The 16510-nt window shown below is 46.3% G+C and overlaps 1 protein-coding gene across 7 annotated transcripts in view; it reads right to left on the bottom strand.

Annotated features, from left to right (window-relative positions):
* LOC148329655 (CUB and sushi domain-containing protein 3-like) overlaps positions 1-16510 on the bottom strand; it is a 493599-nt gene that overhangs the window by 404395 nt on the left and 72694 nt on the right. For all 7 annotated transcript variants that reach the window (XR_015845569.1, XM_088306210.1, XM_088306213.1 and 4 more), the window contains exons 3-4: positions 15392-15504; positions 3546-3740 (exon numbers count right to left, since the gene is read on the bottom strand). Coding sequence is in view for 6 of the 7 variants with exons in the window: in XM_088306210.1 (XP_088162336.1) it covers positions 3546-3740; positions 15392-15504 (308 nt within the window). In the remaining variant the exon portion in view is untranslated. The remainder of the gene's footprint in view (positions 1-3545; positions 3741-15391; positions 15505-16510) is intronic.

Raw genomic sequence — 16510 nt, 5'->3', positions numbered from 1 at the left:
CATTTCAAAGATTTTTATTTAAGAATATGTTTTGGGGATTAAGACGGTTTCTTTTTTTTTTACTGACAACTTCTCCAAATTGTGAGAAAATTCGCTCACATGGCACGGAAGCGTATTGCTTTACCTGTGCGCATAAAAACATTTTGGCCAGCACATACATATGTGGATACACATTTTTTTTTTGCTCGGTCCAGTGAACCAGTGGAGTCTTTGGCTCTATCTAATGGTGGATCTGTCATGGAGCGCAGGTGTGCGGGGTTAGGGGTAGAATGGCTTTGAATCAGTCGAGAAGGGTATGCACATATTGCGGCGACCTGACGCTCACGGATCCCTCGATGAGCGGAAGCTCAATAACCGGAAGTGTCTCCACTAGGGGGACGGACGTCTTCAAAATTAGAAAATAATTAGAAGTGTTTTATCTGACTTTTTTTCCATGTTGTTTTTGCACCACTCATTATACAAAGTCCACTGCGGTACTGTGATTCCGCTCTGATTTACAGCAGTCACTGTACTTAAATACACCAATGCTGGTCAAGACATTGGTCAAATTCATTTTATGAATTTTATTGAACCTTAATGCACGATCGTATGCACGTCTACTTATCTATCTTCAACACACGTATATACAGATATCGATTACTTCTTTCTACCCCCTTTTGAACATGTAAACTGTGCTTAGGACATTCATTTTTTCCCCTTTCGTTTTACTTTTAAATCTCGTACATATGACTCATTTCTGTTCTGTTTATATGCTCAATAAAAAAAAATCATTATCAAATCATCATCATAGTTATTTTTAGGTTTCTTTGTAAGATTGGCTGCCATTAAAAAGGTGACTCGAGCTAATTCTACTTTAAAACCATACATTTAAGTATTTGTATATCTGACTATTCTTACAGTTACTGAAAACACTTAATTTGAAAACTAAAAGCTGCCAAGAAGTACTAACGCTCATCGAGCTTTCGCTCACCGAGTTCCCCGTGAGCGTCGAAGGAGCTGCACGCGCGCACACACTGTTGGAGACAGTCACAGGGTTTACTAGAGTTAATTTAGAAAATGAAATGAAACACTTATTGCTTCGGACGTTACAGGTCACATGTTTTTCTCCAATCTGACCGGAGCGTCGGAACAGTGTTCCGATGCAATTGTATTTCCGGGTTTGAAACGTGCGCCAAAGCTTCGGTTTCAGAGTGCCCATCACTACCTGGCTCCTGTTATTCGCTTTAGTTTTCTAAACTCGTGCATGTTATTTTTCATTCTTGTACTATTAGTGTTCCTGTGTGGCTGAGTTTTTCTTTTTGTCTTATTAGTATTCGCTTTGTTTTTCTCGTTATTTGGTTAGTCCTGTTTTTGGCGGTAAGCTACTCTTTTTCCACCCATTCACCTTAGTTAGTTTAATCGGCGTACTGCGGCTCATTTCATTGAGTGAATTATTATTTTTTTGGGGTGTTTTTCTTAATCACGTCAGACGTGCTCCCTTAGTTAAATAAATGTCTACTTTTTTTTGTATCTCTGCCTCTGTCAGTTTTTTTGGGTCCACTTTGCTACACACACACACTCAACATCATAGAGTACAATTTAAACGCGACTCTGCCAGAGATTACATGTTTGGACATGAAAGGTGTCTCTGTTGTTGATTGATAATTCATCATTTCATCGTAAAGAAAATAATGGAGTAGGAGAAATGTGACGTCAAAGGGCATTATTCATAAATCATGTTTTGCCAACCTCACTCATTATATTGCTTATGTACAGCATAAAATTATGGCCTAAATTAAAAGCTAAATTCATCAGTTCATCCTTTGGGAATGTTTTTGTCCTTGAAAACTCTTCGCTGTTAAGTTTAACGAATACTATAGGACAAAGTATTGTAAAAAAAAAAATCCACTGCTTTTCCTGGAATTCATATCTTTGACGTGAGAGTTGAGGGACAATCTTTTATTCATTATATCCATACATGCATTATCTGTACCACTTCTCACAAGGGTCGCGGGGGTTGCTGGAGCCTTTCCCAATCGCAGGGCACACATCGACGAACTAACATTCGCGCACACACTCATACCTAGGGGCAATTCAGAGTGTCCGATCAACCTGCCATTCATGTTTTTGAAATGTGGGAGGAAATCGGAGTACCCGGAGGAAACCCACGCAGGCGTGGGGAGACATGCAAACTCCACACCGAATGGCCGGAGCCAGGATCGAACCCACGACCTCTGCACTGTGAGGCCAATGTGCTAACCAGTCATCCACCGTCCCGCCCCCTATTCATTATATATCATTCAAAATAATTTGCCAATTAATCAGTTATTGGAATTTTCTTCTGCCAAAAATGTTGGAATCTGCATCAGCCTCCAAAAATCCTTAACAGTCGTACCCTTCTACTGTCATGGTTATCAATAATCAGCTAGACACAAGTAAACAGAGTCAAAGTAAAAAGCAGAGAATGTCATAGTAATTACAGTTGACCAAAAAAAGAATGGTTGAAATGTTTCCAACAGCTGTTAGCCACCAAGCTCAGTCGAGTTGTGGAACAGCAGTCCCAGCTCCAGCAAGGTCCAAGCTCTGATGGTTAATATTTCAGCTGTACGTGTGCCAGGGCCAAATGAATATTGTGTCAAATCTTCAGAAGGCCTTTTCTCTCTGCCATACAGATAAATCCAAGATGCCATTCATCTCAAGGACTTCAGCCTCAGTAGATGAATAAATGTAACTCAGAAATTGTGTGTCTTTTAATGGTCTGGCAAACAAGAGCAACAGTCTACTCCTGTGACCTGATGTAGCTAGCAATGTCATTTTATGTGATTTCCCCATTGTGCAGGTTGCTACAAGGTATGATGAGGTTGTATTGTCTTTTGATCTACTCTTTAAAATACAGAGACATGATTGAGATCCTTTTGAATTTGGCAACCTTTCAAACAGTTTAAGATTGACAACACATTGATTACACCCCACCCCCACCCTATTAGCACCTCGTGCCTATCCAGCACACCGAACATACTATTTCCTTACATTTAACGTAGCTAAATATACCTGATGCTTGACAGCACAGCTAACAAATAAACTCAATAGGGGGCGGGGGAGTGGGGGCAGTGGGGTTTAAAATTAGTTTTGAGTATATTCAATTTGTGTACACTGATTTATGGTCGCTTCTGTTATCACCAGAACTGTGAATAATTTCACTGCTTTGAAACATCAGCGTTCTGTGCCTAAGGATGGGGCAAAATTAGCAAAACCACGCAGAGTCAAGTCAGCACATTTCTATGAAAAATAAGCTCTGAAGTGAGAGCTAAATATTACCTCAGTATTCACTATTCACTTACTCTTGTTTATGTTAATAGAAATACGGCTACACTCCAGACGTGTCTAAATCATTACTGCTAGAGTTAAATCCAATTCCATATTTCTATACAAGATGAACATGCAAGTTAAATTTTACAGCTACTTCTTGCATAGGTTTAAATATTGAATCTACTATGAGACAGATGATCTGGCCAATCATTTTACAACAATTACATCACACATTCTGGCATGCGAGACAGTCTTACCTCTGCAGATTGGCACTGGGAAGTCCCACACTGACACACCAGCTGCATTAGTGACACATGTGAGCAATGAATGGCCATCTAGGACATAGCCAGAAATGCACCTGTAACGGATCTTCGACCCTACACTGAACTGAGTTCCATTCAGTATGCCTTTAGGAGGAATGCCCGGATTTCCACATGAGCTGCTCCTGAGCTCTGAAAAGAAACAAAGAGAAAATAAATTACATGTACACACACATATAGACACAGATACCGTAGTTTTGCGACCATAGGGCTGACTGACTTACTAACTGACTGGGAGCATTAAACAGACTGTTGGTGACGGTTTGAGACTAGTCTGTTGACAACAGACCAGTTACGTGTATGTAGGTGGATGGTAAGATGGATAAAAGGGCCACTGTCTACGATGTTGTTGTATGTCTTAAAATTGATGTTATTGCAAGCAAGAAACATCACAGGTTAGAGTAACTATTACACAACAGACGCTACCATTGGATCGAGTGGCTCACATGCTCTCAAACCGTAATGGAACGCTATTAAAATAGTGCTTTCCTTTTTTGTTTCATATATGAAAAAAATGTATGCAGTATACAAATGGATAGTACACTGTACAACTGGATTTGATACTTATTAGCAAGAATTCAATCCGCAAATCCACTTTAGAAGTTGCAACACGGCATCCTAGCTTAGGCTATATAAATAAAATTGTATTATATTGTATTATTTAGTTAAGGTGCATACATGCATGCATGGGCAGCTCGGTGTGCGAGTGGTTAGCATGATGACTTCACAGCGCAGAGCTGCAGGGTTCATTTTCTGCTCTGGCCTTCCTGTGTGGATTTTGCATGTTCTCCCCATGTCTGTGTGTTTTTCTTTCTGAGTATTCTGGTTTCCTCCAAAATTCCAAAAACATGCAGGTTGATTGGACACTCTAAATTGCCCCTAGGTATGAGTGTGAGCGCGGATGGTTGTTCGTCTATGTGTGCTCTGCGATTGGCTGGCAACCAGTTCAGGGTGTCCCCTGCTTACCGCTCGAAGATAGCTGGGATAGGCTCCTGCACCCCCCCGCAATCCTTGTGAGGAGCAGCGGTACAGATAAAGGATGAATCATAGGTAGATTGTACACTAAATCTTGTCCCTCGGCATGAGTGTGAGCGTGAGTGGTTTGTCTTGAGATAGTTTCCAGCACCTCTGCAACCCTCATGAGGATAAGCGTCTCAGATAATGCATTGATTGACATGCATGCATCTAACTTTAAAAGAGGTAAAATGTACTGCATTCATTGTAATGCGTCTGTGGACTGTAAAACTGTACCCAGTATTGAATTTTTACTTACCATGGTGTTTTTCTAATTTTGCATACAAGTACAACACTAGTTTCTTTGGGAACAAAAACCAATATAAAACTCAACTAAAACTGTTTTAGAAAAACTAAAACAAATAAAAACTAACAAAGCTGCCATGTTAACTAATTCAAACTAACTAAATATAAAAAACAAAACTCAAAACGAAAAAAAAAGAATCAAAATTCAAACACTATAATAAGCCGGGGTGAGAATTACCTCTTCCAACTCCTTTTTTCAGCAGCATATGTAGAGCGCGTGCAAATGGTGATGTCTTTTTTGTTTGTTGTTGTGATCATTTTTATTTCTGTGTTTGTTATAAATCCGTCACACGGTAGTTTGATTTATTATTGTTATTACTATTTTTGATTTTTTTCCCAGTAAAATGAAATGTGTGTTCTGGCCTGCTCAAAAACAAATAAAAAAAATTAAAAATCAAAAAATGCTATAAACTATACAACAGACACCCTACTTCTCTGGCTCACAAAATCTGCTATCCCTAAGGACAATTAGCAAGTAGTTGTTAAAGTCGGTGCCCAGCACTCTTTCTTGGGGGCCGGGCAGACTACACTACCAAATGAATAGGCAAAAGGTCAGTCATTTCTTAAAGGAGAGTTGTCGACCAGTTTAATGAAGAATAAATTGTCGCATTTTCAAGCTGTACTGCATATTCATTATACACTACAACATTGCTTTGTCCGGTGGCAAGTGTGACAACGGGCTACTCAATCCGAAACTCTCATTAAATACAGTGTAAGCTTGTGATTTAAACAGACCCATAGACCTCAGGTCTCTATCACCAGCGCCAGTCGTTAGTGTGCCCCTCCATTAACCTGGCAAGCCAAAGCCTTTCTTTTGAAAGAAAGTAAGTTAAAGCCTGCCACCCACCGCAGCTCGGCCCTGATTAAAAACAAACCGTGCCATAAATGTGTCTATTTGCCGTGACGTAGTCTTGTGGACTGAACCTTGACATTGGTGGTAGACTAAACAGCCCACATTAGTGGGCTTGGTACCTTGTACTCCCAAAGCACACCCTACGGAACTTCCTGAGGGGCGCGGTCAAACGCCTTCTCCAAGTCCACAAAACACATGTAGGCTAGTTGGGCGAGCTCCCATGCACCTTCGAGGACCCTACAGAGAGTGTAGCGCTGTTCCACCTTTCCACAGCCGGGATTTCCACAGCTGAGATTCAACCCCCCAACGCACCCTCCTTTCCAGCAGCCCTGAATAGACCTTACCAGGGAGGCTGAGGAGTGTAATTCCTCTGTAATTGGAACAGACCTTCCGGTCCCCCTTCTTAAGAGGGGGACCACCATCCCGGTTTGCCAATCCAGAGGCACTGTCCCAGATAACCATGCAATGTTGAAGAGGCATGTCAACCATGACAGCCCTACAACATACTGATCATTTAGGAACTCAGGGCGCATCTCACCCAACCCCAAGACCTTGCCACAAAGGATCTTGTTAACCACCTCGGTTACTTACAACCCCAGAAATAGGTGAGTCCACCACAGAGTCTTTAGGCTTGGCTTCTTCAATGGACGGCGTGTTGTGGAATTGAGGAGTATTCTCTCCACCGACTCACAACGCCCCGAGTCGAGGTCAGCAGCACCCCATCTCCAGTTTAAACAGTGTTAATGGTGGACTGCTTCCCTCTCCTGAGACGCTGGACCAGAATTTTCTCAATGTCTCTCCCGGGAGTTGAAACTCTATCTGACAGGGGATTCGACCAGATGTTCCAGCAAACCCTCACAATACGTTTGGGTGTATCGGGTCAAACCGGCATCTTCCCCCACCATCGGAGTCAACTCACCACCAGGTGGTGATCAGTTGACAGCTTCCCCTCTCTCTTAAGCGGAGTTTCCAGAACGCGGTTCCATGTCTCACAGTCATTACCCACGTGAGCATTGAAGTCCCCCAGCAAAACGAGGGAGTCTCCAGGGGGAGCGCTCTCCAGCAAACCCTCCAACAACTCCAAAAATGGTGAATGCTCTGAGTCGCTGTTTGGTGCATAAGCACAAACAATACAATAAAATACTACTTTATTTATATCGCACATTTCACAACAGCTGGAGCTGTAACATAGCGCTTTCCATATGTAATATAAATTAGCAGGTAAATAGAACATAAATTAAAAAATAAAACAAAACAAAAAAAAATAATAATAATAAAACAATAAAATAAAAGTGAGTGAACTTGTTATGATCCTCCAGCAGAGCTGGAGGATTGAGCAGGACTCTCCAAACGCAGACACGGGAAAAAAGGTGGTGATACAAAGATATTTATTATAATCACAATATAGTCAGTATCCAATTACAATCTAGGACTATGAGGGTCTATCGGCTATAATATATATAATACCAATCTATCGGCGGAAAGAACGTAAAGCGCTGGTGGAACACTCACACCAGGAAAAGGGAATAACTATAGAACGAAAAACGCTTGCAAAAGGCAAGGAATGACTTACGAAGATTGCTTACCACGGAAGGATAAGAGGAGACCAATCATCGACAGAAAAAGAGAACAGAAAACGAGCCGAGCTGTAGCTGATAACGAAATGAAAGAAAAACGCGACAACAAGAAACACTTGAACAAGATAACGATCGAAGTACGGGACCATGAGCATGAGCAAGTAGGATAACAATCCGACGCCAGGTAGTCAGTGTAGGTGGATTATATAGTGAGTGTAATCAGTGAGTGAATGGGAATCCGGTGCGGGGCTGTTGGGCGCGTCTCGCAGCAGCTGACGGCATGGCGCGAGACGATCGCTGGAGGAACGCCCACACAGCTGAAAAAACCAAAACACACGCGGCATGACAGGCACGGATCATGACAAAACCCCCTCCTCAACGGACGCCTCTTGGCGGACCACCTGGTTTATCCGGATTAGCGGTGTGATAGTCGCGGACGAGAGATGGACACTCGATCCAGGAGCGGGGGATCCACTGACGCTCCTCCGGACCGTAGCCTTCCCAGTCGACCAGGTACTGTACTCCTCGTCCCCTGCGCCTAGAGTCCAGGATTTCTCGAACCGTGTAGACAGGGTCACCGTCGACGATCCTTGGTGGTGGCGGTGGGGCGGTAGGAGGAACCAGAGGACAAGAGAGGGCCGGCTTGATGAGGGACACATGAAACACGGGGTGAATCCTCATAGTGGGGTGGAGTTTGAGCCTGACCGAAACGGGGTTTATGACGGTTTGAGGTCATAAACTCCAGGTTGAGGTCGCGAGTGGACAGCCACACCTTGTCTCCCATCTTGTAGGATGGGGCAGTACGCCGACGGCTATCCGCGATGCGCCGGTTGCGCTCGGCAGTGCGGGAAAGGGCTGCCCTGGTCTCCTTCCAGACGCGGTGTGCCCTCTTCAGATGGCGCTGGACGGACGGTACCTCTTCCACCCCCGCCTGTGTTGGAAAAAGCGGGGGTTGGTTGCCGTAGGCGGTCATGAAGGGCGATCGTCCGGTGGCAGATGAGACCAGGGTATTGTGCGCGTATTCCACCCACGGAAGATGGTCGGCCCAGGAGGACGGCCGATCGAGGCAAACACATCGAAGGGCCGCTTCCAGGTCCTGGTTGGTGCGCTCGGATTGTCCATTGTACTGTGGATGATATCCGGACGACGGGCTTGAGGTGGCACAGAGGGACTAGCAGAAGCGTTTCCACACCCTGGATATGAATTGTGGACCTCTATCAGACACCAGGTCTTCGGGAATTCCGTGAAGCTTAAAAACATGGGAGATCAGCAAGTTGGCTGTTTCCAGGGCGGACGGAAGTTTCGGCAAGGCGATGAAGTGGGCGGATTTGGAGAAGCGGTCAACGACGGTCAGGACAACGGTGTTGACCCTGGATGCTGGTAGACCTGTGACGAAGTCCAGGGCGATATGTGACCATGGGCGTGAAGGGATGGGCAAGGGGCGCAGAAGACCCGCCGGAGGCTGATGGGACGCCTTGCTGGACGCGCATGCTGGGCAGGCCTTGACATACTCTGTGACGTCCTTTCCCAGGGCTGGCCACCAGAAACGTTGGCCAATGAGTCCGTGCGTCCGACGCACCCCGGGATGACAGGCTATTTTCGACGCATGCCCCCACTTCAGGACCTCTGCGCGGTGTTGGGCCAGCACATATAACCGGCCCTCCGGGCATCCGGGCGGGTTGCTGGTATCATCCTGTGCTCCGCGTATCTGCTGCTCCACTTCCCACTGAAGGGATCCTAACAGACGGTCTCCAGGCACCACGCTGTCCGGCCCTCCTTCCTCCCCACCGGGTTGAAAATGCACAAGAGCGCGTCGGGTTTGGTGTTCCTCGACCCAGGTCGGTACATCAGGGTGTAGTTGTAGCGGCTCAGGAGTAGGGCCCAGCGCGGCAGGCGGGGATTCTTTTCATGGTACGGATGTAGGAGAGATTCTTATGATCGGTGTAGACTATGAACGGTTCGGCGGTGCCCTCCAGCCAGTGCCGCCACTCTTGCAAGGCCAGCACCACCGCCAGCAGTTCCCGGTTTCCCACGTCATAGTTGGCTTCGGCAGGGCTGAGTCGGCGGGAGAAGAAGGCGCAGGGGTGGAGCTTCTGGTCGACCGGAGAACGCTGGGAAAGGACTGCCCCCACTCCTGAATCGGATGCGTCCACCTCTACAATGAAAGGAGAATCAGGGTTAGGGTGACACAGTACTGGGGGATTAGTGAAGGCTCTCTTCAAATTAAGAAACGCCGTCTCGGCCTGCTTATCCCACGAAAACTTAATCTTGGTTGACGTAAGGCGAGTGAGGGGTAGCGCCTGGCGGCTGTAATTCTTAATAAACCTCCGGTAAAAGTTCGCGAACCCAAGGAATCTCTGCAGCTGTTTCCGGTTGGACGGCGTCGGCCAATCTATCACCGCGCGTGTCTTCGCCGGATCGGCCTTGATCTGCCCGTCCTCCACTATAAACCCCAGAAACTGTACAGCTTTTTGATGGAATTCGCAGTTCTCTGCTTTCACGTACAACCTGTTTTCGAGTAGGCGCTGTAGAATGGCCCGAACGTGTAGCTGGTGTTCCTCAATGGTGTGCGAAAAGATGAGAATGTCATCTAGGTAAACGAAGCAGCAGACGTTGAGCATGTCCCGCAGGACATCGTTAATCAGCGCCTGAAAAACAGCGGGGGCGTTAGACAAACCGAAGGGCATGACCAAGTATTCGAAGTGACCCAATGATGTTTTAAACGCCGTCTTCCACTCGTCTCCCTCGCGAATTCGAACAAGATGATATGCACTGCGTAGGTCCAGCTTCGAGAAAATAGTGGCGTTTTGTAAGGGGGCGAACGCAGAACCTAGTAGTGGGAGCGGGTAGCTGTTAATAATAGTGATTTCGTTTAGACCCTTGTAATCTATGCAGGGCCGTAGGGTTTTATCCTTCTTCTCTACGAAGAAGAATCCTGCACCCACCGGGGACGTGGACGGTCTAATCAACCCGGCGGCCAGTGACTCGGTGATGTATTCTTTCATCGCGGTCTGCTCGGGCTGGGAGACTTCGTACAGTCGCGCGGACGGGAGGGTGGCATTAGGAACCAAGTCTATGGCGCAATCGTACGGGCGGTGCAGCGGTAATAATTTTGCTTTTTCCTTGCTAAAGGCCGCACGAAGGTCATGGTTGATCGAGGGAACATTGTATAGATTTATAGTCTCGGCTGGAACGGGCTGGGCTTGCAGACCTTCTTCCGCCGAACGGAGGCAACGAGCGTGGCAAAACGGGCTCCAGTTCTGTATGGCCATTCGTCCCCAATCTATCACCGGGTTATGTGTCTGCAACCAGGGCAGACCGAGAACGATAGGAGCCGCTCGGGAAGACATGACAAAAAACGAGCGTTTCTCTAGGTGGTTTCCCGAGAGCTTAAGGGTTAGTGGTTGTGTTACCCGTCTGATATCAGCCAGGAGGCGCCCGTCGAGATCGCGCACCCTCTCGGACTTGCCGAGTTCAGTGACTGAGCAGCCCAGTTCTTCCACTAGCCCGGAGTCAATAAAACAGTCGTCGGCCCAAGAGTCGACCAGCGCGCGGACGCGAATGCTGGCCTTTAGTCCGATTACCTCCCCCTCGATCACCAGTCTCGTAATGCCTTTAGAGTCACGGGTAGGTAGTCCTGGGACCTCGCGGCTGGAGGTCGTCTCCCCGGAGTGGGGAGGTTCGACGGGGACGGCTGCCAACTCACAATGTTCCTTGCGGACCGGGGAAGATGTCCGGCGTGACCGTCGTCCCGGGCAGGCGGACACTCGATGACCTTGTTAGTCGCAGTAGAAACATGCCCCCAATCTGAGCCGTCGTTGCCGCTTGATGGAGTCCAGGCGGCTGGCTCCCAGCTGCATGGGTTCGTCGACCGACGGAGGTTCCCAAACCCGGGGTGCACCGGCTCAATGCGCCGCTGCTCGGCCGCCTTCTCCCGCCGACGTTCTCGCAGGCGGTTGTCGAGCCGGATGGCCAGACTGATGAGTTCCTCGAGCGATGCAGCATCCTCGCGGGCAGCCAGCTCGTCCTTGAGGGCGGAGTTCAGCCCCCTTCGGAACACCGTTCGTAGGGCGCAATCGTCGAACCGCCCCCCGAATGCGGAAGTCGATGGAGTACTCGGCTACCGACCTATTCCCCTGGGTGCAGTCCAGTAATTCCCCTCCCGCTTCTTTTCCCCGAACGGGATGATGAAAAACACGTTGGAACTCGGTCAGGAAATCAGGGAAAGAGGCCTGAAGTCCCGGGCGGGCATTGCTCATGGCCATGGCCCACGCACTCGCTTGGCCAGTCAAGAGACTCATCATAAACGCAATTTTCAAGCTATCATGAGCGTACGTGTGGGGCTGTTGATCAAAGATCAACCGACAGTGGTGAATAAACGGACCGCAGAGGCCCGGCTCCCCCCCATAATGGCTTGGATGAGGCAAACTGGGCTCGCGTACGGCGAAGCCCGGGGGCGGCATTCCGGACGTGGCTGCGGTCGGGTCGGCTACCGACGCGGCGTGCGAGTATAGGCTACTAACACGGGCGTCGAAGGTTTCGAAGCGGTGGGCCAACAGGCCGACCGCGTCGCGAAGATTCGCGAGTTCGGTCTCCTGTTGTCCCACCAGACGTCCTTGGCTGGCCAGAGCTTTAAGAATTTTCTCCGTGTCCGCCGAGTCCATGGTCAGAATGTTCTGTTATGATCCTCCAGCAGAGCTGGAGAATTGAGCAGGACTCTCCAAATGCAGACACGGGAAAAAAGGTGGTCATAGAAAGATATTTATTATAATAAAGATAAAAAGATAAAGATGTCCTTAATCACAATATAGTCAGTATCCAATTACAATCTAGGACTATGAGGGTCTATCGGCTATAATATATATAATACCAATCTATCGGCGGAAAGACCGTAAAGCGCTGGTGGAACACTCACACCAGGAAAAGGGAATAACTATAGAACGAAAAACGCTTGCAAAAGGCAAGGAATGACTAACGAAGATTGCTTACCACGGAAGGATAAGAGGAGACCAATCATTGACAGAAAAAGAGAACAGAAAACGAGCCGAGCTGTAGCTGATAACGAAATGAAAGAAAAACGCGACAACAAGAAACACTTGAACAAGATAACGATCGAAGTACGGGACCATGAGCATGAGCAAGTAGGATAACAATCCGACGCCAGGTAGTCAGTGTAGGTGGATTATATTGTGAGTGTAATCAGTGAGTGAATGGGAAGCCGGTGCGGGGCTGGTGGGCGCGTCTCGCAGCAGCTGACGGCATGGCGCGAGACGATCGCTGGAGGAACGCCCACACAGCTGAAAAAACAAAAACACTCGTGGCATGACAGGCACGGATCATGACAGAACTTGTCAGCACAACGCCGACTCAAGTTTTATGGAAGCCCCCTCATAAATGTCTTGCATAAAGCGTGAATTTAAAAAAAATGCTTTTCAACCTATATTCAATTGGATACACAGAGACAACCTATTTGCTCTTCAAACTCTTGAATGTTATTATTTTCTGGCTAATAATTCCTCCTCTTCAATGGAATGCCTGCAACATGTTCGCAAATGTGTTACGTCACATTCCCGTTGAACAACACTTAAAAGACATTTGGTGAGCAAACATTTTTGAAGCTTTGTAAGTGGGACTTCGTTCCCATTTTTGCTTGACGTCAAGGTGGTGCCTTTAACGTGGGGAAATTTGTGCAAACATTTGCATTTTGGGCCTCAATCAAAACCATTCAAAGGCATCCTGCAAATGAGCTGCATTTTAGCTTGGAAAACACAGCTGCCAAATGTACACACCGCTTGTAACGCATCATGCTTTTATTTTTAAATTATTTTCTCATTATTTGAGTCATCCAAAACGTCGCAACTTCATGCAACTGGAGTTTGTAGAGTAAATGAGCACATAAAACAACAGTCAGGACCCGTCCCCCCACCCTAAGGCGGAGGGAGGCTACCCTCTTGTCCACCGGGTGAGCCCAATGTACGGGCGCCAATCCGGGGTGCAATAAGTATGCCCACACATGCTCAGCGCCTCTCACCCTGGGCAACTCCAGAGTGGAAGAGTGTCCAACCACTCCCAAGAGTACTGGTACAAATGCCCAGGCTATGTGTGTAGGTGAGCCTGACTATGTATAGTCGGAACTTCACTGCCTCACACACCAGCTCAGGCTCCTTCCCTGCCAGAGAGGTGACATTCCATGTCCTAAGAGCTAGTTTCTGTAGCCGGGGATCGGAGCGCTAAGGTCTCTTGCTGCAGCCCGGCTTACATAGCCCCCAACCCCTTTGGCTCCTGCCACAAGTGGTGAGCCCAAGGGAAGGTGGACCCACGATGCCTTTTTGGGCTGAGCCCGGCCGAGCAGCATGGGTGCAAGGCCTGGTCATCAGGCACTCGCCAACGAGCCGACCTCCTGGCCTGGCTCAGGAGGGCAGCCACGGCGACCCGCGTCTGGGCAAGGGAAACGAGGTCCAAATATTTTCTTCGTCATGAGGGGTCTTGTGCATTTCAACATGTTTGTTAAAAATTCACATTACATTGTAGAAATTAAATGCCCCTCCTCCCCTGGTATGAGGCTTGACTGTCCTTCATATGCATGCAAAGTCTAATTCACTTAATTACATGCTTTCAATTCAATCAGCTTGTCCTGTCCGCAAGCCTTGCTTATTTTCAGGCATACTAATGTATAGGACGGAGAGTGACGGAGAGCAACACAATAAGGGTCAGTGATGTGTTGCGGACGAAATGACATAACTATATAATGTGTGATATTTGAAAAGCAACAGCCAAAAAAACTGCAAAATAAATTACTGTCATGAAAGCAGGCTTATCTGTGTGAATAGTGCATGTATATATCTTTTCCGCAGATTGTATTTGATATCAATCATCATGAAATTAAACCCAAAGCAGATGTGCTATTGAGTTTTAATCACAATATCAATTACTCACAATATTGTTGTTGCTTATAAAAGAGTCACTATAACAATGCTACTACTATTAGCTGTACCCAGGAGGCACAAGTGGAGGTTTGAGTTACATACAACACTTAAATATTTATATGGTGCAGATGTTATGATGGCCATGATAGTTGTAAGAAACTGAGCACTCTGGCTAAACTTTATCAGCACCAAAAAAAAAAAAAAACTTCACATTTACAGAGCAAAGTAACAAAAAAGGATGTATTGCAAAAACGACACATGCAGGAGAACGAGCGTAGCAGCCAGACTGGTAGAGTAGGAGGACAAGGAGGAAACGACCAATGACCAGATTAAGAGAACAAAGGTCCTGCTCTGGCCATGTCAAAGGCATGATGGGGTATGAGCAGAGGGTAAAAGTGGAAGGAAAATGGATCATTTGAGAACGAAGGGGAGTGAAATGTGCATAAAGTCAGCCTTCCAGAGCTGCAAAATGATAGATCAGGCTGTAAAGAATATTGGGAGGAGTGACTGAAGAAAGTATGTAGAATGACAAACATTACATCAAACTTACATTTTGCATAGAATGACAAAGGATGCCATTAAAAACAAAAATAGTAAGCAGAATGAAAAAAAAAAGAAATGGGCTGGTTACTGAAAATGTAGTCATGTACAGCAAAATGGGCAAGCAGGATGGTCACAGAAGGATAATTCATATTTAGCTCCCCACTGCACCCAGCTCGGCTTCAGCCCACATAACTCTGCGCATCCATTTGTTCAACGAATTCCATTCGCCATCTGCCATGCAATTGCGGCGGCACCTCTGGAGTAGCAGAAAAAGTTGAGGACTTTGGGGGAGAGGGATTTTAATTTCTACAATATGAGATTAACTTTGTCAATTGGAGCACCTAATACTTTAATAACTAACAGTGGAAGCCCTGCAGGAATCAAATGACTCTCCATGCATAACTTGTTAAATTATGTATATTTCCTCTAAATGACAAACTGGTTCATGAAGTGATGCACAAATATACAAAAAGTATACAGAAATTTTATTTTTATTGAACCCCTAGGTGTTTCATGTGATACAAGTAGCGGCATATAATTGGAAGACGGATATAATGTTCTTACCTTCATAGGATGCTTTAAATCCGTGAGCACTAACTGCAAAGTCACTGGTAAGCCTCAGCGAAAACGTTGAGCCAGAACTCGTCACAGGTGGAGGAATGCTAAATCCTGTTAACCTATGGGTAGAAGAAAGTGACCATTACAAAAAGAATGATCAACTCAAACAATCCCATTCATGCACACAATCAAAAACTATACTTAGCAAGGCTCAGCATAATATTTGTGTATATAAAAAGTAGTACTACACGTTTGAAAATCCCACAAAAAGTGTCCCCGTGTAAATCTTTTTTCACTCCTACGAAGTGAAACCAAAGAAGAACATTTCCAATATTTGATGCTACAAATTTTCCTTTAAAAATATTTTTAAATAAATAAATTTCACTCCTCCAGCCAGCCATCTATCCATAATCCAATCCGTATATCCCCAGGAGGGTCGCGGGCGTGCTGGAACCTATCTCAGCCTGTCTTCGGGCAGTGGGCAGGGTACACCATGAAATGGTTGTCAGCCAATCGCAGGGGACACAAAGACCAACCAACCATCCACGCTCACACTCACACCTTGGGACAATTTCGAGTGTTCAATCAACCTACCATGCATGTTTTTGGGATGTGGGCGGAAACTGAGAACCCGGAGAACATGCAAACTCCACACAGGACGGCCAAAGTGGGAATCAAACCCATGATCTCTGTACTGTGAAGCGGACATGTGAACCAGTCATCCTCTCCAGTCAGAAAAATTCAATTGATCACTAGGCTTGAAATTACCGCTTTCGCAACGCTGTTTTGGTGTCAAAATTAAGATTTTACGCCTTGTTAGTCCGTATTGAATAGCAAAACTCAGACTCAAACACTGGCCGGCAAAAGAGGTGATGTGTATTGGGACTTCCAACAATGAATACTTTGCACCGCGAGTCAGTGTCTGTTATGTCTAATTAAACACAACATCCTTTAATAGGCATGACATTTTCCACCTGCAATATAGCGGCCATTTACGGAGCCCCCCAGGGGACATCGGGAAAAAAATTATGATTGCGTTATAATGCAATAAGATTGCGTTATAATGCAATACTTTGCAATATATTGCAATAGTTAATGCAAAAAAAAAAACGCAATACTATTGCG

This window comes from Idiotropiscis lumnitzeri, chromosome 10 (genome assembly GCF_059441095.1).
Source record: "Idiotropiscis lumnitzeri isolate Australia: NSW breed Sydney's pygmy pipehorse chromosome 10, RoL_Ilum_1.0, whole genome shotgun sequence".
NCBI lineage: Eukaryota > Metazoa > Chordata > Actinopteri > Syngnathiformes > Syngnathidae > Idiotropiscis > Idiotropiscis lumnitzeri.
The sequence above is the reverse complement of the archived record's forward strand: the minus strand, read 5'-3'. Positions and strand labels throughout refer to the sequence as shown.